Source organism: Alnus glutinosa, chromosome 9 (assembly GCF_958979055.1).
Source record: "Alnus glutinosa chromosome 9, dhAlnGlut1.1, whole genome shotgun sequence".
Lineage (NCBI taxonomy): Eukaryota > Viridiplantae > Streptophyta > Magnoliopsida > Fagales > Betulaceae > Alnus > Alnus glutinosa.
The window spans coordinates 11,533,994-11,554,125 of NC_084894.1; the positions used below are offsets into that span (position 1 = coordinate 11,533,994).

The 20,132-nt window shown below is 37.3% G+C and overlaps 1 protein-coding gene across 2 annotated transcripts; it reads right to left on the reverse strand.

Moving 5' to 3' along the window:
• Positions 1 to 1,519: 1,519 nt before the first annotated feature.
• Positions 1,520 to 19,707, reverse strand: LOC133876666 (uncharacterized). Of its 2 annotated transcripts, none has more exons than XM_062314923.1 (12): positions 19,552 to 19,707; positions 19,178 to 19,328; positions 19,010 to 19,087; positions 18,774 to 18,874; positions 18,426 to 18,479; positions 17,579 to 17,666; positions 17,358 to 17,450; positions 14,537 to 14,577; positions 9,771 to 9,824; positions 9,473 to 9,636; positions 3,216 to 3,285; positions 1,520 to 2,193 (listed from the first exon to the last, which is right to left on the reverse strand). In XM_062314923.1, exons 1-12 carry the CDS (start codon positions 19,645 to 19,647, stop codon positions 2,020 to 2,022), a joined length of 1,164 nt encoding a protein of 387 aa, XP_062170907.1. In that variant the 5' UTR covers positions 19,648 to 19,707; the 3' UTR covers positions 1,520 to 2,019. The 2 variants fall into 2 exon arrangements, with proteins under 2 accessions (XP_062170907.1, XP_062170906.1); XM_062314922.1 differs by having other exon boundaries at positions 18,774 to 18,889.
• Between the last annotated feature and the right edge of the window lie 425 nt (positions 19,708 to 20,132).

Here is a 20,132-nt window from a genome sequence, read left to right on the forward strand (position 1 = left end):
TATTTTGGCCCTTTGTTGGCTCCTTATTTTGGTCATTGACCCATATTTTGGCATGTGGTATTGTTTCAAATCCATATCTATTTTAGCCCATAGTTGACCACATATATTTTTGGCTCCTGTGGTATTGTTTCAAACCCAAGCCCATATCAGCTCATTGTTGGCTTTTATATTTGGCTCATAGTTAGCCCATTATTTATATTTTGGCATTTGTGGTCTTATTTTAAGCCCATGCGCATTTAGCCCCCAATTGGCTCGAAGAAGAAGGAGGAAGACGAAGAAGCAGAAGAAGGAAGACGAAGAAGAAGAAGAAGAAATATATTCTCTAAACTGGGTTATATACGACCCAACATAAAATAAAAAATAATAAATAATAAATAAATAAAAAACCCTCAAGATTTCAGAATCTTCCACCTTAAGTTTGCAGGGGGATATTAGAGAATATATTGATACCGTATATTACGGTACTCCACATATATTGGAGGATTTGATTTAATCATCATTAATTGTAATTGATTATAATCAAATCAGATTTGAATGCATTCAATTCTGATTTGATTATATTCTCTCTACATACCATTTTGTATTCTCTCCATATCCCTATAAATAGGGATCATTTGTATTGTAAATAATCAAGCAATAAGAGCAACAATGTAGCCCTTTGGGCTTTACTCAGTGGATGTAGGTCGTAGACCGAACCACGTAAAATCCATTTGTCTCTATTTCTTATTATTCTGCTTTATTTTCTTTTAGTTTTATTTTTTATGTTTTCTTTCACAACCTTTAGCAATCTCTAGTTTGTTGGACCTTTTGGGAGGGCTTTTCTGTCCGTGAGTGGTGCGACTAGGAGCAGGGTGGTTGGGCCACCATCGTGGTGATGTGGACCTCAGCCCAACTCCCGCGAGCTCTGTACCGGTTGGTTCTCTGAGCTTCCTCTATTTCCAAGCAAAGTGAAAAACGTTTTGGTAGATAATGATTTCAATTGTATCGTGGTTTTAAGGGTTTGAATTTTGATGGGCGATTGTGTTTGGGTCTTGAATGATGGTGCTGAGTTGGGTGTTTTGGATTGATTTTATGGTGTTGGGCCGAATGGTTTATTTTTGGTTGATTGTGGATTTGTGGTTCGTAGTTTTTCATGCTGTTTCATATGGACGCATGATATGAAGAACTTTCATAGCTTGAAGTTTAAAAATGGGTTACTGATAGCAAACTTCAGACCAAAAAAAAAAAAAAAAAAAGATTTGGATTTTTATCTGAAAAACCGGCCCAAAAAGTTAAAATATATATATATATATATATATATATTTTTGGAAAGAATTAAAACCAACCCAAAAACCGATCCAAAACTGACCCAAAACCCACACAAAAAACGGTTTTCAAACTGCCGGTTATAGGTTTAATAACCACTAACTGCTAACTGGTTTCAATTAGTTGTTTTAGCCAATAACCGCTAACCGCAACCACTTATACAACCCTAATCAGCATGATATGTATTATGTTTAGTTTTGATGGGGATGATCTGTGCTTCAAGTGGGTTCTCTTCGTAGATACCAAAGTGCCATTACAAGCTATTATACTGACTATACTAAGGTTACGTTTGGTACGCGAAATGACTATTCTATTAAAAAAATGAATAATTTTTTTTATTGAAAATGAAAGAAAGTAAAATGACCAAGTCTTGAAATAGTCATTTTTCCATGAGCAATGGAAATAGCTATTCCACGTGTTAGATGTTTATTATATAATACTCTTAACACCAAGGCTAATTTATTCCATATTCTTCCATTTATAATAAAAGCCATTTCCTTTTTCAAATGGAGTAACCATTCCGTATAACAAACATAACCTAAGTAAAATTTGTCTACACCAAATTTTAGTTGATACACAAAAACTCTTCTGCATGCACACATTTCAGTCGTATTGACCAAACAGCAAGTAGCATCTTTCCAGGGCAAAACTATCTCAAGACCATTTTCCCTGAAAATTGGCCTCTCTTTCTTGCAACAGCTTGTAACACACTCATCATCTTTGTTCTTGATTTTCTTCAAGGTTAGTTACAGAAAATTTACTTTCAGGAAATAAATCCTGGATATCAACAATATCAGCAAGGACTCCAGCTGCTGTAGTATCGTTGCCAGCACCAGCACCTTGAATAACCAGTGGCTGCTCCTTATAACATCGGCTGTATATCTCCAACTGCATTTGCATCAAATGAAAAATAGTTCACTTTCATATTTTATTGTTTAACACGAATAACCGCTAACAGGGACCATAAAAAGCTAAAAAAGAACTTCAGAATGTAGTGAATAAAATGAGCTCTTTCAACGAGAAAATCCTGGATGTAGATGTAAATATCTTCTGATATGTGATAATGTATTTTCAGAATTATTATTACAGTTGCATTCTAAATGAAATATGAAAAACAACTTCCCCAGGAAACTTATGGTTGTAGAAGAAGAAAAAAAATAAATAGAAACACTGAAAGAAGGATACAGAAAAATAAATAAAAGGAAAGTCTCCATTATGCTTTATTGTTCTCAAAGGAATTTTTATTTTTTATCAAAGGAATAATTGGTGTTTTTCTACAGAGTCATACATTAAAACATGCCCTACAACCATATCCTAGAATGTTCCATCACCTAAAAACAATTTACAGAAGTCCCACTACATTATCCTAGCAAGATAGCCCCTAATTCTTCCTTTCCATCTACCTTTAGCATCTAGAAAAATATTCTTTTCGAAAACAGCTCTCTAAAAAATACCTAAGATGTCCTTCAGTCTCTTTCTTCAAGGCTTTAAGCTGCTTAAGTAATTCTACACTAGTAGCACACGGTTTTACTTTCTCCATCATATTGAAAGGACTTCCATCAAGTTGTTACCTAGAGCCATCCTCTCTCCTAAGGATTTAGACATGCTAAATAATTGACCCGTTGGGTCTTTCACTACATCAGAGGAAGATCAGAAGATCCATCAAGGCATTCACATACACGAAAAAAGAGAAAAACTTCATTCATGAACCCGTCATCCACCCCAGTATCTCATTTAAAACTCTGCCAAACAAGTTCTTCGTAAATGGGTTACATTGTCCAAGTTTCGGTTAGCGAGTTCCTAGGCCATAAGTTCTTTAAAGTTTTTGCCTCCTATTGCATAATGAAATTTACCTGCATAAGCTCACCAGTAAAAGATAAAACTACGGGAGGAAAAATAAGAAGACTTACCACATTGTCACTTCCTCTAAGCCTTCCCAACGGAGAATCCTTAGGAAGCTCTTGAATGCCAACTTCACACCTACCAAAACAAAAGTTACTAAATATAAAAAGGGAGTCATCACAAAATTTGAGCCAATGCAAATAGATTCCCATAAATTTGATTGCAATGCCATGCACAGGCAAGAAGACATGCATGCACTTACAAACCACTTGCATAAACATAAAAGGGAGCTGATCTTAGTTGATAAGGCTCAGTATTTGAAAAAGGGTCATTGGCAACTATTTTTAGTCATGGTTCATAATGCACATATGTGGTTATATATATATATATATATTCGATGACAAGGAACCCGTCCAAGACAGGGCCACTTCGTGTACTCACCCCTGTTAAGTAAACCTCGGACCCATGTAAAGCCCCCCCTCTACATAGATCGGTTAATACTTCGGCTTCGCTGATGGACTGGCCCCAATGAATTGTTTGCATCCAAGGGGATTCGAACCTTAGACCTCATGGGACTACAACAAAGGCTATATCACTCTTTGTTACATCGTTATACTGTCAACATGTAAGTTAATCAAACAAGCATTCCTGATTTACAAATCAAGAAGAAAGACACCTTTTACAACAAAAGCTTAAGAGCATATTCATCAATTCTTCTACTTTTAGAGAGAGAGAGAGAGAGAACCTAAAATAACTAATAACCCTCAAAATTTAGGTCAATTGCAATGAACCCGTGCTCTTTATCAAATTTTCAAGTACATGCTATTATTAAAAAAAAAAAAAACAAAAAAGAAAAAAAAAAAAGAAGAAAGAAAGGGTCAAGGAAATTGCTTCTGTATCTTGCTTACCAACAGACCCGAAAAATGGTTCTTTTATGTTGCTAATTCTATAACCAGACCACCGAAATCCCACCAATACCATCAAATCTGACAAATTACCAAAACAAGACCAGGGCCACCACTCTCCCAACCTCAGCCACACCTTCCTCCCTCATTGCTATGCAGAACTATAACTCCATGGATCCCATTAAGGCTTGCAGTGAAAACCCTCACACCCAAAACACTTGGACCTGAGATCTGAAACCCACACTTGATGTCTGATTTCTCTGGTCAGCACTTGAAGGAGGTGCTAAGGCAGAGTTTGGATGCGAAGATCGTCAAAGTATGGACCAGGTCTGGGGGAATGGACATGACAGGGATTTGAGGGTTTGGCAGCCGTGGAACACAAAGATGCAGGGGATTTGAGGTCTTTTTATGACATTGAAACAGCCATTTGAAACAATTTTTGACTTGGAATTGATTGAGTGTTGTTATAAGGTTTGAATGGGAAGAAAATAGAGAAAGAGGGGGCTTACACTCATACGTAGCCTCTCTCACCTCTTAATACACATACACACAAACACACATCATATATATATATATATATATATATATATATATATATATATATATATATATATTGTAAAATTCAATACAATGATCAAATACCCTAGAACAAATCCTTGTCACCAACATTTTCTTTTAACCCTAGCAAAGTTTTCCAACACTCCCCCTTAAGCTGGAGCATATATATCATACCCCAGCTTTGAACAAATAAACTCTAACCGCTTTCTTCTATACAAGGATTTTGAATGGTATATATATATGTGTGTGTGTCTCCACAGAGTATCTTATCTCAAATAAAATGACAATCAACCTCAATATGTTTAGTCCTTTCATAAAAAACTAGGTTAGACGCAATACATAGAGTACCGTGGCTATCACAAAACAATGGGATAAGAATAGGAGCTGAGAATGATTTCCAAGAGAAATTGTTGTAACCACGTCAACTCACCGATAATGAGCCATTGCCCTGTATTCTGCTTCAGCATTGGAATGTGCCATTACTATTTGTTTCTTACTTTTCTAAGTAACCAGATTCCACCTAAGAAAGTAAAATATCCTATAGTAAGTCGTCTATCTAAGGGAGAACCTTCTCAATCTACATCAGTAAAACTTTCTACCCTGAGATGTCCATTGGGTCTATACAATATCCCAAGACCAGGAGTTCTCTTCAAATACTGAATAATATGAGTAACGACTTCCCAATATGAAACCCTAGGAGCTTCCAAGAACTGACTAACAACACTAACTGCATACAAGATATCTAGCCTGTAATAGTAAGATAATTCAACTTTCCAACTAGACTATGATTCCTACGAGGATCTTCAAATAATTCTCATTCATCCTTTAGTAATTTCTTCTTAGGATCCATTTGAATCTCAACAAGACGAGCACCCAAAAGACCCATCTCTTTTAACAAATCAAGTACATACTTTCTATGAGATAAATTAATACCTGTCTGAGATCTAACAACTTCAATCCCCAAAAAATATCAGAGTTTTCCCAAATCCTTTGTATGAAACCTCAGCTGCAAGTTTCAATTGAGCAATGCCTCCTGAATCTTCTCCGGGAATCGTGATACCATCTACATTAATTGGGCACTGGGCCCCATACATTAGAATGAACTAACACAAAAGGACTCGAAACCCTACAATTACAAACAACTCTTGATGGAAAATAGACACAGTGATGCTTACTAAAGCTGGCAAGCTTGGCAATGCACAAACAACTCATGTTGAAGCCTAGGGATTTGACACTAAAATGTAGAAAAATGAAGGATGACCAAGACGACAATGCCACTGAAGAGCAAAGACTAACAACTACAAAGCACAAGAGGGAGAGATAGGTGCAAGATCCAGATAATATAATCCACCAACTTCATGCCCCATACCAATCATCCTCCTCGTCTCAATATCCTGAAAAAATGCACAAAGGGTAAAAACTAACATAACAATTAAGAGCTTTGGTAATTTTACTAATGTATAACAAATTAAAAGAAGAACCAGGAACACGCAAAACATACAACAACTAAATATCAGGACATAGATGTGTAGTGTCGAAACTGGCAATTAGGAGAGGGAACCATTGGCAAGGATGACACTTTAAGGTGTATCAATAAGATGCTAATCAAAGAGAGAAGTAGACGAACCAATCATATGTTCAGTTACTCCAGAATTGATGACCCACGGGTCGCTAATGGTAAATAAAAGACAGTGAGATGCAGTATCTAACTAGGCAAGAGTAGCAGTGGAAAAGGAGAGACCTGCTTATAGGCTAGGAATTGAGCATGCTCATCTCTCAATACGAAAATCAAATTAGAATCCAAATCTGGACCCAAACTAGTAGGTGGTCCAAATGTGGTTGGATTGGCAGACCCAGACCATTAACTGTGTAGATCCCAACAATAATCCGTGGGATGATTACTACGGCCACAATGAATGCATTTGTGAGGCTCACAACTCCTAGTCCGACCACCTACTCGAGAATCATGTCCACCACAAAAACCATGACCACCTCTTCCTCCACGTCCCCCACGGGAACTACCAAAACCGCCACAAGCAGCAATAAACACAGCGTGATCTCCATTACGCTTAGAACTCAATTGAGAACCATTACTAGAAAAAGTGGTGTGCTGAATCCGAGAAAAAACCTCAGGAAGAGATGGGAGCTCCGAACCACCCAAAATCTATGCACGGAAAGACTCAAACTCAGGTTTCAAGCCGAGAAGAAACCGAACCACAACCACATCTTGACATTGCTTTTAATGTCGCATTTCCATAGTCTTCAGGTCTATGGAGAACAGCTGATACATGTTCCTCTCCTTACAGATGGCCACAACCTACTTGTAGTACTCATTTGCAATTCAAACACTTGAGCCCAAAATATTGTTTACATGCCTCATAAATCCGAGTGATATTCTTGGTACCAGAGTACATACGTCCGAGATGATCCCAAATATCCTTGGCAGTAGGAAGATAGATAAACAAGGATCCAATGTGAGGCTCAATATTGTTCAACATAAGGGAGATAATTTGATTATCTTCTTGTTCCCAAAGGCAAGTGGAACTAGTTTTCTTTATCCAAGGTTAAGTGATCATACAACCATTTTCCTTTGAGAAATACTTCAACAGATCACAGCCAATAAACGTAATTCTTTCCATTCAACTTCACAAAAGTCATTGGAGCATTAACTAAGGGAGCCGAAGGAACAATATCTAATTTAGTGGCCATAATGTTGAACGAACTCACCAATCAATGCAACAACAACAACAACAAATATGCCAAATAATCCACCACAATAATGCAACTAACAACCAATCACAATAATCAATCAAAATAAACGGAAAACCCCACAAACAGTGCTGCAATAGGCCCAAAACAGCTCAAACCGAAGCAAATCTTGTGGACAGGGGGGAACCAGTTGAAATACTAATGAACCGGCCCAAAGCCAATGCAAACAGGCCTGAATCAGCCAAGAAACATCAAGAACTGACCTGAACTGCCCAAGAAACAATGCAAACAGGCCGAAAAACATTGAGAACTAACATGAACCAACCGAAAAAAACACTGAGAAATAACCTGAACCGGCCAAGAAACAACGCTAGCCGGCCTGAACCAGCTAGAAAACACTGAAAACTGAACTGAACCGCCCATCACTGATTGATCCAGATGAAAACCAGGTTGACCAGTTGTTTTGACCAAGATAGGTGTCGGGCCTAAAGAAACTTTGGGCCCGAGTTGAAACAGGTTGACCCAGACACCCAGTTTCTATTTGGGCTGGACTCTGCCCAAACCAAACTCCCCCTTTTTCGGAACTAGGTTGGGCTCGGCCTAATCGAACTGGAGCTACCCTTATCCCCAATAAGGAACAGAGAGCACCCACAACCAAATAGGAATCCTTGTCTCCAACAACTCGCCAAAAACTTGTCGGCAACAATCAAACCTTGTTGGTGACAACGACAACAATAGCTACAAAATAAACTGACAACCACAATGCAATCTTTTCAACGACAACACAACCTGCCACCAAAACACTTGACCACTGCAACACTCTCCAGCCACCATTGACATCACTGAACACCATGAAAAACTCTAACTGACACAACCATACACTCTGAATGATTGTTTCTATACAGGGTAGAACTCATTCCACAACAGCTATAATACCGGTTCTGCTGTTTACACCAAAACCACCAAGGACGACAAAGCTGACGGCAGCAATGACTACGATATCACACCACTGATGATGCTGATATCGACGGCCATCTACCCCCAATCACAAGCATGAAGCCCAATTTTCATAAGTTTACTATCAGTAGTACGGAGGGAAAAAAAAATAGAGAAAGGTGTGTGATATAGTCAATCCCAAGGTTTTGATACCATGCTGTAAGATTTGCATGGGAAGGAAATAGAGAAAGAGGAGGCCTACACTCATACATAGCCTCTCTCAGCTCATAATTAATATAAATACACACACAGACGCACATATATAAAGATATATTGTAAAATTCTATACAATGACCAAAATACACCTGTAACAAATCTCTATCACTAATATATTCTTTTAACCCTAGCAAACTCTTCTAACAAGTTCATTTGAGAAATTGATTGAAAATGTTTGAGCAAGTCATATGATTTCTTTATTTTATTTTTTAAGGGATTTTTTGTTACGAAAATTGATTTTTTGAAGTCAAAAGGATTTTCAGTTGATTTTCTTTGTGGCTGATTTATTGTGTTCTTCACATTTTTGGCTTACCTATCTACAGGCTAGGCTGGTTGTTGTGGCCAGCTTGTACGATAGTGGAATTGGCAGGGAAGAAGCCAAACTTGGCTGTCATGGACAACAGTAAAAGAGGCGTATGTGTGAAAGCTTTCCTTTTCCATTGTTTATTTTGTGTGTTTACCTCCTCCTTTTTTTCTTTTTTGTTTTTGTCCAATCATACGTTAAAAGACCACATGAATTTCACGTAGAATTTTCCCATTGTCAATTTGAATGATGCATGGTGGAAGGACCTTTGCACGCTTATGCAAAATTTAAGAACTAACATTGCTGATTTCAAACTACAAAGGTTTAAGTGCCATTGAACAAAAGTTGAAGGGGTCTCATTGCATTTTAACCAAGGAAAATGAACTACAGAAGTTTCCTACTATCTTCCTTATCTAATGTTCCTAAATTTCTAAAGTCCAACTGCCTTTTCTTTGTTCCTTGTATGAAAAATTTGAACCATTTTGTTACTTTATGGTAGTTACTCAATGAACTTTCAAACTTTTATTAGGAAAGAATTTAGCTAAGATTGTCCATATCCTTTGTAAAGTAAATACTCAGAGAATATATTCTACCTACTAAACTTCTGGACATAAGTAAAGATAAATAGAAAAATTACCTTGACCCCTCAATCACACAGACATAACGTAGCACATGCCCATTTAGAGAAGCCTTATTCACTCTCTCTTGGATATCTTCATCAAGCAATAATACCCCACAATCCAGGAAGTCCTCAACAGACATTACATTGGTTCCCATTTCTTCAGGAAACAAGCTCTCAATCTAAAAGCATATACAACCATATTTGAAAAAACAAATGTTATATATTACTGGGCATCAATCATATTTATAATACAAAGATTTTTTTAATTTAAAAGAATGTGAAGACAAAACTAATATAGCATTAACCCTATTACCTTAATGCTGTCCAAGTTAATCCGCCAACCAAGAAGCCGAGCAAGGATCAAAGCCTGCATTATAGAAAGAAACAGTTAACAGTATATGGTATGAATTATGCTTCGATAATTCAGAAACCACATCAAGTACATTCTCTTCACCGAAAAAATAAGATTTGCGGATGATATCTATAAGATTGTTATATTACTTGCCATTGCTTTAAATCAGTCATATTTTGGAAGGTTGTACATAAAAACACTAATTAAGCATAGATACAAAATAAGTTATAAATCCCTGATAATGTCAAACAATTGTGGACATATTGATTCACATACTGCACACACGAAACAGGACAACTTGGGAGGTTTCATATGCTAAAGAACGACCACAAAGCATAATTATAACTTAATCTTGTTTTTGTTTATTCTTTCTAATTGTCAGAGAGCTTCTTCTAGCCATGATTGTTTCAATTGAAAGATTATCTAATATAGTAGAAGTCTCAAAATTGATCAAAAGTAATCTTTCTAACTTGCCCACATACTATTTGTCTCTTTTCCCTATTCCAGTGGGAATGACTAATCGTTTGGAAAAACTTCAGAGGGATTTTCTTTGGTGAGGTATTGGAGATGAAGTTAAGTTTCATCCGGTGAATTGGTCAAAGGTATGTACTCCTAAGGACTCAGGGGGGTTGGGGGTGAGAAACATGCTTCAATTTAATCGAGAATTGCTAAGTGGTTATGGAGGTTTGCTATGGAAAGGGATGCATTGTGGAGGAAGGTAGATGACATCAAATATAGTAGTATGAGGGGTGGTTGGTGTTCTAAGGAGGTAAGGGGACCCTATGAAGTGGGAGTGTGGAAATGTATAAGGAAGGGGTGGGATGGTTTTGTACATTATGTGCGATATGAGGTAGATGATGGTTCTAAAGTGTTGTTTGGCATGATGTATGGTGTGGAGAACTACCTTTGAAGATCATTTTTCCAAAATTGTTCGCTATTGCATGTGCTAAGGATGTATGGGTGGAGGAGAATATGCAGACCCATAATGGCAACATTCTTTGGAATATTCTATTTACTCGACCTATGCATGATTGGGAGAGGTATGAAGGAGAGCATAAAATTTGTTGGATCCCATCGAAAAGGAATTCGTTTGAAGTGAAGTCTTTTTTTTTTTTGATAAGTAATTGCAATTTATAAAAATAAGCGCAGCGGGACGCAACCCTTATACACGGAAAGTATACAAGAGAACCCCTAAAAGGGACGAATATAGAATAATTTTAAAAAGTCTACATAAATAAAAACATTCAAGCTATGATGGGACACTATCCAAATATATAACGTATTAACAACCGCTTCCGTAGCTCCACCATAGATGTCTCTATATCTTTAAATAGTCGCGCATTCCGCTCTCTCCAAATGCACCACAATAAGCACAGAGGAGCTAACCGCCAAGCTTCTTTAGCACGACCATACCCAATCGCCGCCCCCCAACTATTCAACAACTCCAACACCGTTTGTGGCATAACCCACTCTACCCCAAATAAAATAAGAATGTAGCTCCAAAGATCCCGGGCGATTTCGCAGTGAAGCAATAAATGATCAATAGACTCCCCACTCTTCTTACACAAACAACACCACTCAATCACTATAACATTCCTCTTACACAAGTTATCATGCGTCAATATTTTGCCCAAAGCTGCTGACCATACGAAGAAAGCCACCCTTGTTGGAGCCTTAACACGCCATATATTCTTCCAGGGAAAAGATGGAAAAGATAGAACATCTTTCCTAATAAGCTCTTCATAGAAGGATCTCACATCAAATAAACCTTTTTTAGAGGGATTCCACACTAACCTGTCACCCTCTCCATGTCGAGCCGAAATGGAGTACAGTCGATCGAAGAAAGAAAGGACCATATCCATCTCCCAATCTTGGATTTGTCGTGTAAAAAAAAACATTCCACTGAATAACACTATTATGAATAGCCAAATTATCCTCCACCATCGCATCTTTGTTCCTCACTATACTAAAAAGAGCTGGAAAGCATTGCTTCAAGGATCTATCCCCACACCACCAATCATGCCAAAAACTAATGTGTCCCATTCCCCACCTCAAAACGAACAAAATTGTGAAACTTCTCCCACCCCTTCCTAATATGTTTCCACACACCCACTCCAAAGGAACCTGACACCTCTTTCGAACACTAACCACCCTTGAGGCTCTCAAATTTTGCGTCAATCACCAATCGCCATAAAGCCTCTCTCTTCCTACCATATCTCCACAATCATTTTCCCAGAAGTGCTCGATTAAATTGGATGAAATTGTGAACTCCCAACCCATCTAAGTGCAATGGAGTACAAATCCTATTCCATTTCACTAAATGAAATTTGGCCTCATCCCCAATGCCACCCCAAAGAAAAGCCTTTCGAATATTATCAAGACGATTAGCCACCCTCACTAGAATAGGAAACAACGACAAGAGATAAGTAGGAAGGTTGGAAAGCGTACTTTTAAGAAGAGTCAGCTGCCCACCCTTTGACAAATACATAAACTTCCATCCAGCCAACCTCCTTTCCATTTTCTCAATAACACCATTCCAAATAGACACGGACTTGTAAGAAGCACCCAATGGCAAACCCAAGTATGTCATAGGCAAAGAAGCGACCCGACATCCAAGTAAGTGAGCCAATCTTTCGACATCCTCTACCGCACCAATAGGAACAATTTCTGATTTTCCTAAGTTAATCCTTAAACCCGAAGCTGCCTCAAAGCAAAGGAAGATACACCTCAGATGGCGAATTTGTTCCTCTTGCGCCCCACTAAAAATCAATGTGTCATCAACAAACATTAAATGATTCACAACTAAGGCCTCAGGCTCCCTAGATCCCACTGAAAACCCAGTCAAGTTGCCTTGATCCAATGCAGCACTCAGCATCCGGCTCAAAGCCTCCATAACCACCACAAACAAAAAAGGAGAAAAATGATCTCCTTGCCACAAACCCTGAGAACTGTTAAAGAAACCCGACGGGGTTCCACTCACAAGAATAGAAAATCTCACCGTAGAAATACAAAACTGAATCCAAGCCCTCTATTTTTCCCCCAAAACCACAACGATGCAACAAATATAGCAAGAAATCCCAATTCACATGATTATAAGCCTTCTCCAGATCCAACTTACATAGCAGCCCAGGTTCCCCTGATCGAATTTGACTATCCACACATTCATTGGCAATAAGCACTGAATACAAGATTTGTGGACCACCTATAAACGCATTCTAAGTGTTGGAGATAATCTTGCCCAAAACTGATTTAAACCTGTTCACGAGGACCTTGGAAATAATCTTGTAAATCCTCCCTACCAAACTAATAGGGCGAAAATCTCTCACATCCATGGCACCAGCCTTCTTTGGAATCAGAGAGACGAAAGTAGCATTAAAGCTCTTCTCAAACTTGCCTCGAGTGTGAATTCTGCAAAAACATCCATAACATCAGTTTTTAAAATATCCCAACACTTCTGAAAGAAAGCCATAGTAAAGCCATCAGGACCCGGCGCCTTATCTCCATTCAAATCCCTGATCACATCCCACACCTCCTTCTCCTCAAACGCTCTTTCTAGCCAAATGCTCTCCTCCGCATCAATGGATAAAAAAGATAAGCCCTCCACCCTAGGCCACCAAGAACAATTCTCAAAATACAGATTGTTGTAATATTGGACTATATGCTCCTTTATCTCCACAGAGTTCCTAGAAATTGCACCATTTATAGTCAAAGAGTCTATTTGATTGAATTTACAATGCGAGTTGGCCACTCTTTGAAAAAACTGTGTTCTTGTCCCCCTCCCTCAACCACAAAGCTCTAGATTTCTGTCTCCAACTCATTTCCTCAAAAAAAAGAGTCTTCTCCAATTCTTTCGACATATCAATCTTTCGAACCTTTTCGTCCTCCTCTAGGCAACGGCATTCTTCAAGTTTTGTCTATTCCTGTACAATCCACTTTTCCTTGGAAGAGTATTAGGAAAGTTAAGGTTCCCTCGACTTCTCGAGAGTGGCATTCTTTGTGTGGACGACATCTCTTGGAAAAATCTTAACTTTGGATAACTTACGTAAGAGGAATATTATAGTGATGGAGTGGTGTTGTATGTGTAAGACTTGTGGAGAGTCCAATCGATCACTTATTCCTTCATTGTGAGGTTGCTACAGAGTTGTGGAGTGCGCTTTTGCATCTTTTTGGTGTTGTATAGGTTATGCCTCGAAGGGTGAGTGAGTTGTCAGGAAGTTGGAGGGGAAAAATGGGCAACCACATGACGTTGCAGTTATGGAGGATGGTTCCACTGTGTTTGATATGGTGTCTATGGAGGGAACGGAATGCACACAGCTTTGACAACTGTGAGAATGACTTGCTCAAAATTTGAAGAAGTTGGTGTTACAAACATTGTATACGTGGAGAGTGACGAGGAACACTTTGTCTGTTTCTACGTTTTTTGATTTTTTAGAGTTATGTTCTTCTTTCTCTATGGATTAGGGGATTTCCTGTATACATCCTGTGTACTTGGGTTGCGCCCTTCTACGCTTTTTTTAATATACATTATTTATCAAAAAAAAAAAAATAGTAGGAGTCTCAAAATTAAAATGAATCCATTATGCACTCTCAACCATGTTCAAGGTCTATCTAGGAGGCAGTACGCTTCTAATGTTAATCACATCAAAGAAAGAAGCCTAGAGATTTTAGAATAAGTAGAAAAATAAAACAATAATATAGGGCACAAGTGTAATAAACCATGTTCAAACCTTTCTTGCAACATCCATCCCACTGAGGTCATCACGTGGATCTGCAACAAGGATATCAAGTCAGAGACATCATATTTAATTTCCAAGACCTACCATTTTATTGCAACACATCAACTTCAGGAGACAGAACTTTTACAAGTCTCATGAAATATAACAAGATGAAACATAGTAATTCAATTAAGTGGATTTCCTAAAGGTACCTACATCCATGTGTTTTCTTATAAATAATTCGAGAATTTTACTAATCAAAGAAACATCATGGAGAATATAGGCAAGCACACTTGGATTAATAAACAACCTACTAACACAACTGAAAACATCATGGGGACAAATGTGTTATCATCCGAGTATAGAGAAAAACAGCACTAATATACAAAGAAAGGGTTTTTTTAAATTTCAATTACTCCAAATAACCAAATAAAACTCAAGAAGTACATAACACAATTTAAACCCTCACTTCCTCCATAAAGTAGCAAACTCTAACGTCTAAATGAGGAACACAATCTCAATTCTTATTATGGAAATCTCATGCATCAAGTACTCACATACACATGGACAGTTCAATACTAGGGCCCCAAAACATTTCATAAATAGAATTAAGGCAAGAAACAGTCAGAAGCCAATACTTAAGGCTAAGGCCTCATAACTGAAACCACTTTTTACATTCTAGTTGGAACCCTTTGAGGATTTATTATAACAAGAATTAAATTACTTTTGCAGTACTTCATTATCATTAAAATGATATTTCAAGAGAAAGATAACACACGCAAAATATGGACAAAATTTAGACACCCACATATTCAGGAAAGCCCAAGAACAGACCAAGTCCTAAATAGGCAATGGAAAAAGGAATGCCAATTGAAATGGATTAAAAATGTTAATGGAACTAGAAATTAACTATTCATTTGAAATTCAAAAGTTTTAGGTATATACCTAAAGCAGAAAATATATTTTCCACATTTTTTTTTTTTTTTTTTTTATAAGTAAGAGAAATATCATTAAAAAGCGCAATGCGCGATCAAGTACACAGGAAGTATACAAGAAAGGCATCTAAGTGGAAGTAGAAAACAATACAAGGAAATCATTAAAGCTAAACGATAAGGGTGCGAGGAACGCAGCCAACCAAGAGTACAAAGAATGAAAGAAAAAGGAAATGAGATCCTCAGTAGTTTTTTCTTTGTCCTCAAACTGCCTATCATTGCGTTCCCTCCATAAGCACCACATAAGGCAACAAGGGACCATCTTCCACACGACTGCACTCCGGGAGCGGCCACCCGTCCACCAACAAGCGAATAAATCTACCACCCGAAGAGGCATAACCCAAGACAAACAAGACAAACTGAAGTGACTAAAGATGGCGTTCCACAAAGCGCGAGCAACCTCACAATGGAGAAGAAGATGACCCACTGACTCCCCATTCATTTTGCACATGCAACATCTATCAATCACTATGACCCGCTTCTTCCTGAGATTGTCCAAAGTAAGGATCTTCCCATGCGCTGCCGTCCAAGCAAAGAAAGCCACTTTCAAAGAAACTTTATTTTGAGCTCATGAAAAGAAAAAATAGTAATCTTTTGGGATGCAGATTTATGCAATTATAATCCATTTCAGCTTGCAGATTTGGCCAAGAGTGACAAAATATCAGTGGCCAAAATTCTATTCTATTTCTCCTGAATCGATGGGTAATGAAGAAATATACAACCATAAAAAATAAATAAATAAATAAATAAAAGAAAAAAGAAAAAAAGAAATAGAGAGAGAAGATATAGAGAGAAGAAATGAAGAACTCATGGAGCAAGAAAAGGTAATTAAACTACAACTTCAAATCTCACAAATTAGTGGGATGATGGGATTACCTCTATACAAATGTCCATTAAAGATAATGTGTGTAACTTTCATTGACATAAACCCTTGGACCGCATTTGGCGCGCTGTATATAGAGGTTGGATTGGATAAAATTATCCATCTCTAACATTTGACACGAGTATTGGATTGGAAATAAATAGACAATGAAAGATGTAGAGGTTGGGTTACGACAGATATAGCCAATACCTTGGGGGAGCTATTATTATATACAATCAGTGGGGATTACATTGGGTTCCTTTCAGCTGCCTAAAGACTATAATTGGTCACACTGAGGTCATCACATTGGATAAAATTATTACAAAATATTCATTAAAGATAATGTGCATAACCTTCATTAACTTAAACACTTGGGCCGCATTTTCTATATTTAGGACTGGATTGGATAAAATCAACAATATCCAATGTTTGGCACGACCATTGGTTTGGATACAAATAATTTGTTCTGATCTTTTAATCCTCCATATTGCGTATATAGCAATACCATGGGGGAAGTAATATTATTATATATGGGCAGTGGGGATTACATGGGTTCCTTGTCAGCCGCCCAGTCACATTGAGGTCAGGTCTCAAGCTTATGCCTAACCACCATCTCTTTTAATAATTCAATCCAATCCAAGTATGTTCCAAACACAGAATGGAATATCTTTAGATCCAATTCAATCTGCTCTTTATACAGTTTTCTAACGTGGCCTTGGTGTAGAGAATGAATTTTAAATGATAATACAAAGTGCAAATATTTTGAAAAGAAACTGATAATATATACATTGAATGTGGGTATTAAGACAAACAAAACAACAAAGAAAAACCAAGCACATCCCAAATGAAAATTAAAACATTATATTAGTAGAAACTATCAGTGAACGTATTTATTCATAGATTGCAAACTCCAAATATGCCATAAAATTCATAGACCATGAATGTGATTTACAGCAAAGCAAAAAAATATCATATGAACCTGGTTCAGTGAACCCCAGGCTTTTAGCAGCTTTAACAACTTGGCTCAATGGCTTTCCATCTTCTAACTCACTCATTACATACCCCAATGTACCTACAACAATATGAGAGATAAGAAACATTATTTGCTTTCGTATGATCTGCTTCATACAACTGCAAGGAATCCTCCAACAGACATTATGTAATACTGTAAACATAAAATCAATGCCTTAAGATTTGTACCACTCAAACTCCCAACAATGCGATGCACACAATCTCCAGATGCAAGTATACGGTTTATGGCTGCTATGACCGGAAGACCAGCACCAACCTAGTAAGAAATTTGAAATCAACTCAAAGGACAATGCTTAAGTCATTTCACTCAGATATGTCTATATGCTAAATATGATAAATCGCAATGTGACTGCCATTTGCTTAGCAAGACCAATAAGGAGGCCATTAATAATAGATCAAACGCCCGACACTACAACATCAATCACAAAAAGTCTCACTTTGTAACTAGCATGGGCATTGAACAGGTCAGATGAATCAAGTGTGCTTCCATCAGACTGAAGAGTCAAACAAACAAACAAAAAGTACCACCTTTTTACCAAAAAGTAGTATAATAGAACTGAGTATTTATGACTAATATGGTGGAGCAGAAGGTGGAAACGAATTTCAGGGCCTGAACAGAAAGAAGATATCACTGTGAGTATTAAACTACTTCTGATAATAAAGAAATCTTCCTCAATTTTTTTTCTCCCTCCACTATTAATTGGTAAATATGAATTCGTTTTCTTTTTTTCTTTTTAGAATCCAATATTGACAGAATCTTTCCATGGACCAGTCTATAAAATTGTGATTTTCCAGAGTTGCAGTAATATACAGTAGAAACTAGTTGGTAATATTAACAAGCAATCAAAGTACAGAGATAAAATGAATACCAATTTCAGCTTTATACCTATCAAACTTTTAATTTCTTATGGTGAAATAACTCATGTCGACCATCTATTACACATACATAAGAAAAGGATACAAAAAAAGAGAGAAAAAGAAAGCTTCTTGCTGCATCAAGAAAAAAATGGCTTACAGTTGACTCATGTCGAATGCGACGTGGGTGTGAGACTAGTTTGTCATAATCCTCCTGTAGGCCAGGGAGTACAACATCCTTTTCAGACACTTCACAAGTTACTGGGTATCTCGGAGACAAATTTATATCGCATGAATGGTGAATAAGGAATAAGATGAATGAGGAGAAAGAAACAAGGACACTTTTACTTTTAAAAATATATATATATATATGAAAAAGAAATAGAATGGACCTTATGACTGTTTCTCCTGGTAAATGTGATAGAGATCATACAGAGAAGTACTCAACATCAAATGCATAATAATATTCAAAAGTTATTGTTTCAATCCACCTACTAGATTTTATTACCATCGTAGAAGTAAGAGGCTTTTTATTTGCCAGGACAATGCAACAGCCCAAATCAACCACAGGTTTTAATACTCCAATAGTCTCCGAACTTGCTGAGCAATCTATTAAGGCCAAACCTGTTATAAATATATTCAGACTGAAAGCATGAACATATATGCCCACATAATCCAATTTATACAATGAAGCATAAGAAAAGCATGAAAATAGCAACACCAGAGCTGATACATGCCACATACCCATTGATTTACCCAGCAGGGCCGCAATGTCTATAACTTTTCTTGTTGAATCTGAATTGGTAAGAACTTGATATTCACCTTTAGCAAAGAAAAGACAAACAAGCATAAGAAATATGAAAAATAATAATCCATCCTTATCATTACAACAAGGATATATAATCGAATTACCGGAACTACAAAGCGTCTGCAGAGAAGAACCATTCAACTTGGCTTGGCAAACTTCCAATACAATTTTATCATCTAACTCCATTGAGAACACATCCGACACAACAATCAACGACTTACTATCACATACTCCCACAACTCTCAAGTAAACTCCCTGCCAACCAACCATAGTATATTAAAGCAATCAAATGATGATGGATCCAAAGCAATCTAATAACAATAGATGCATTCACACGCAATAGGAAAAACTCCAAAATTTGAAAGAAAATGCAATAGATTGTGAGTTTTTTTTTTCTAAGAACCCCTAAAATGGACTTAGTTCTGAATGCAGAAGAACAATCACGACACCAAAGAAGTGGGTTTTGAAAAATACAGACCAGTTTGGCGTGGAGAGATCGGCAGGAGACAATGTGCTGGAGGAGCTGGCGCCCAACGCCACCACAGCCTATCAGAAGCAGAGGAATAGTCTTCATTTTGTTTTCCTCTGGTTTCTGTTTTTCCTCTTCTTCCGTGGGCTTTTCCGGGGTTTCGGGGGTGTGGGTATATTTTCTCGGAATTTTTTTTTTTTGAAAAAAAAAAAAAAAAAACACCAAATAAACAAACATACAAAACAAAAACATATTATCTGTGATACTATAAAGTTTTAATAATTTAATTTAAAAATAATTTTTTTTTTTTTTATAAATAATAAAGGTTTTGTTAAAAAAGTGTAAGGTACCCCTAAGTATACAGGAACAACCAAAACAATTTACAACAAGAAAGAAAATACAACCCTAAAAAATCCAAAACCTTCAGGAGACCCCAACCGTACACTATGTGCGCCTTGCCTTTCCTAAGCCGGGAGGACGCTAGAATAACCATAGTTGATGGAGCTTGCTAGATTCAAAACTTCCCTCCTTCCTTTGGTCTTAAGACGCACTGCCTTAACTTCCCGATGGTAGTCCTCTTCAATGCCTTC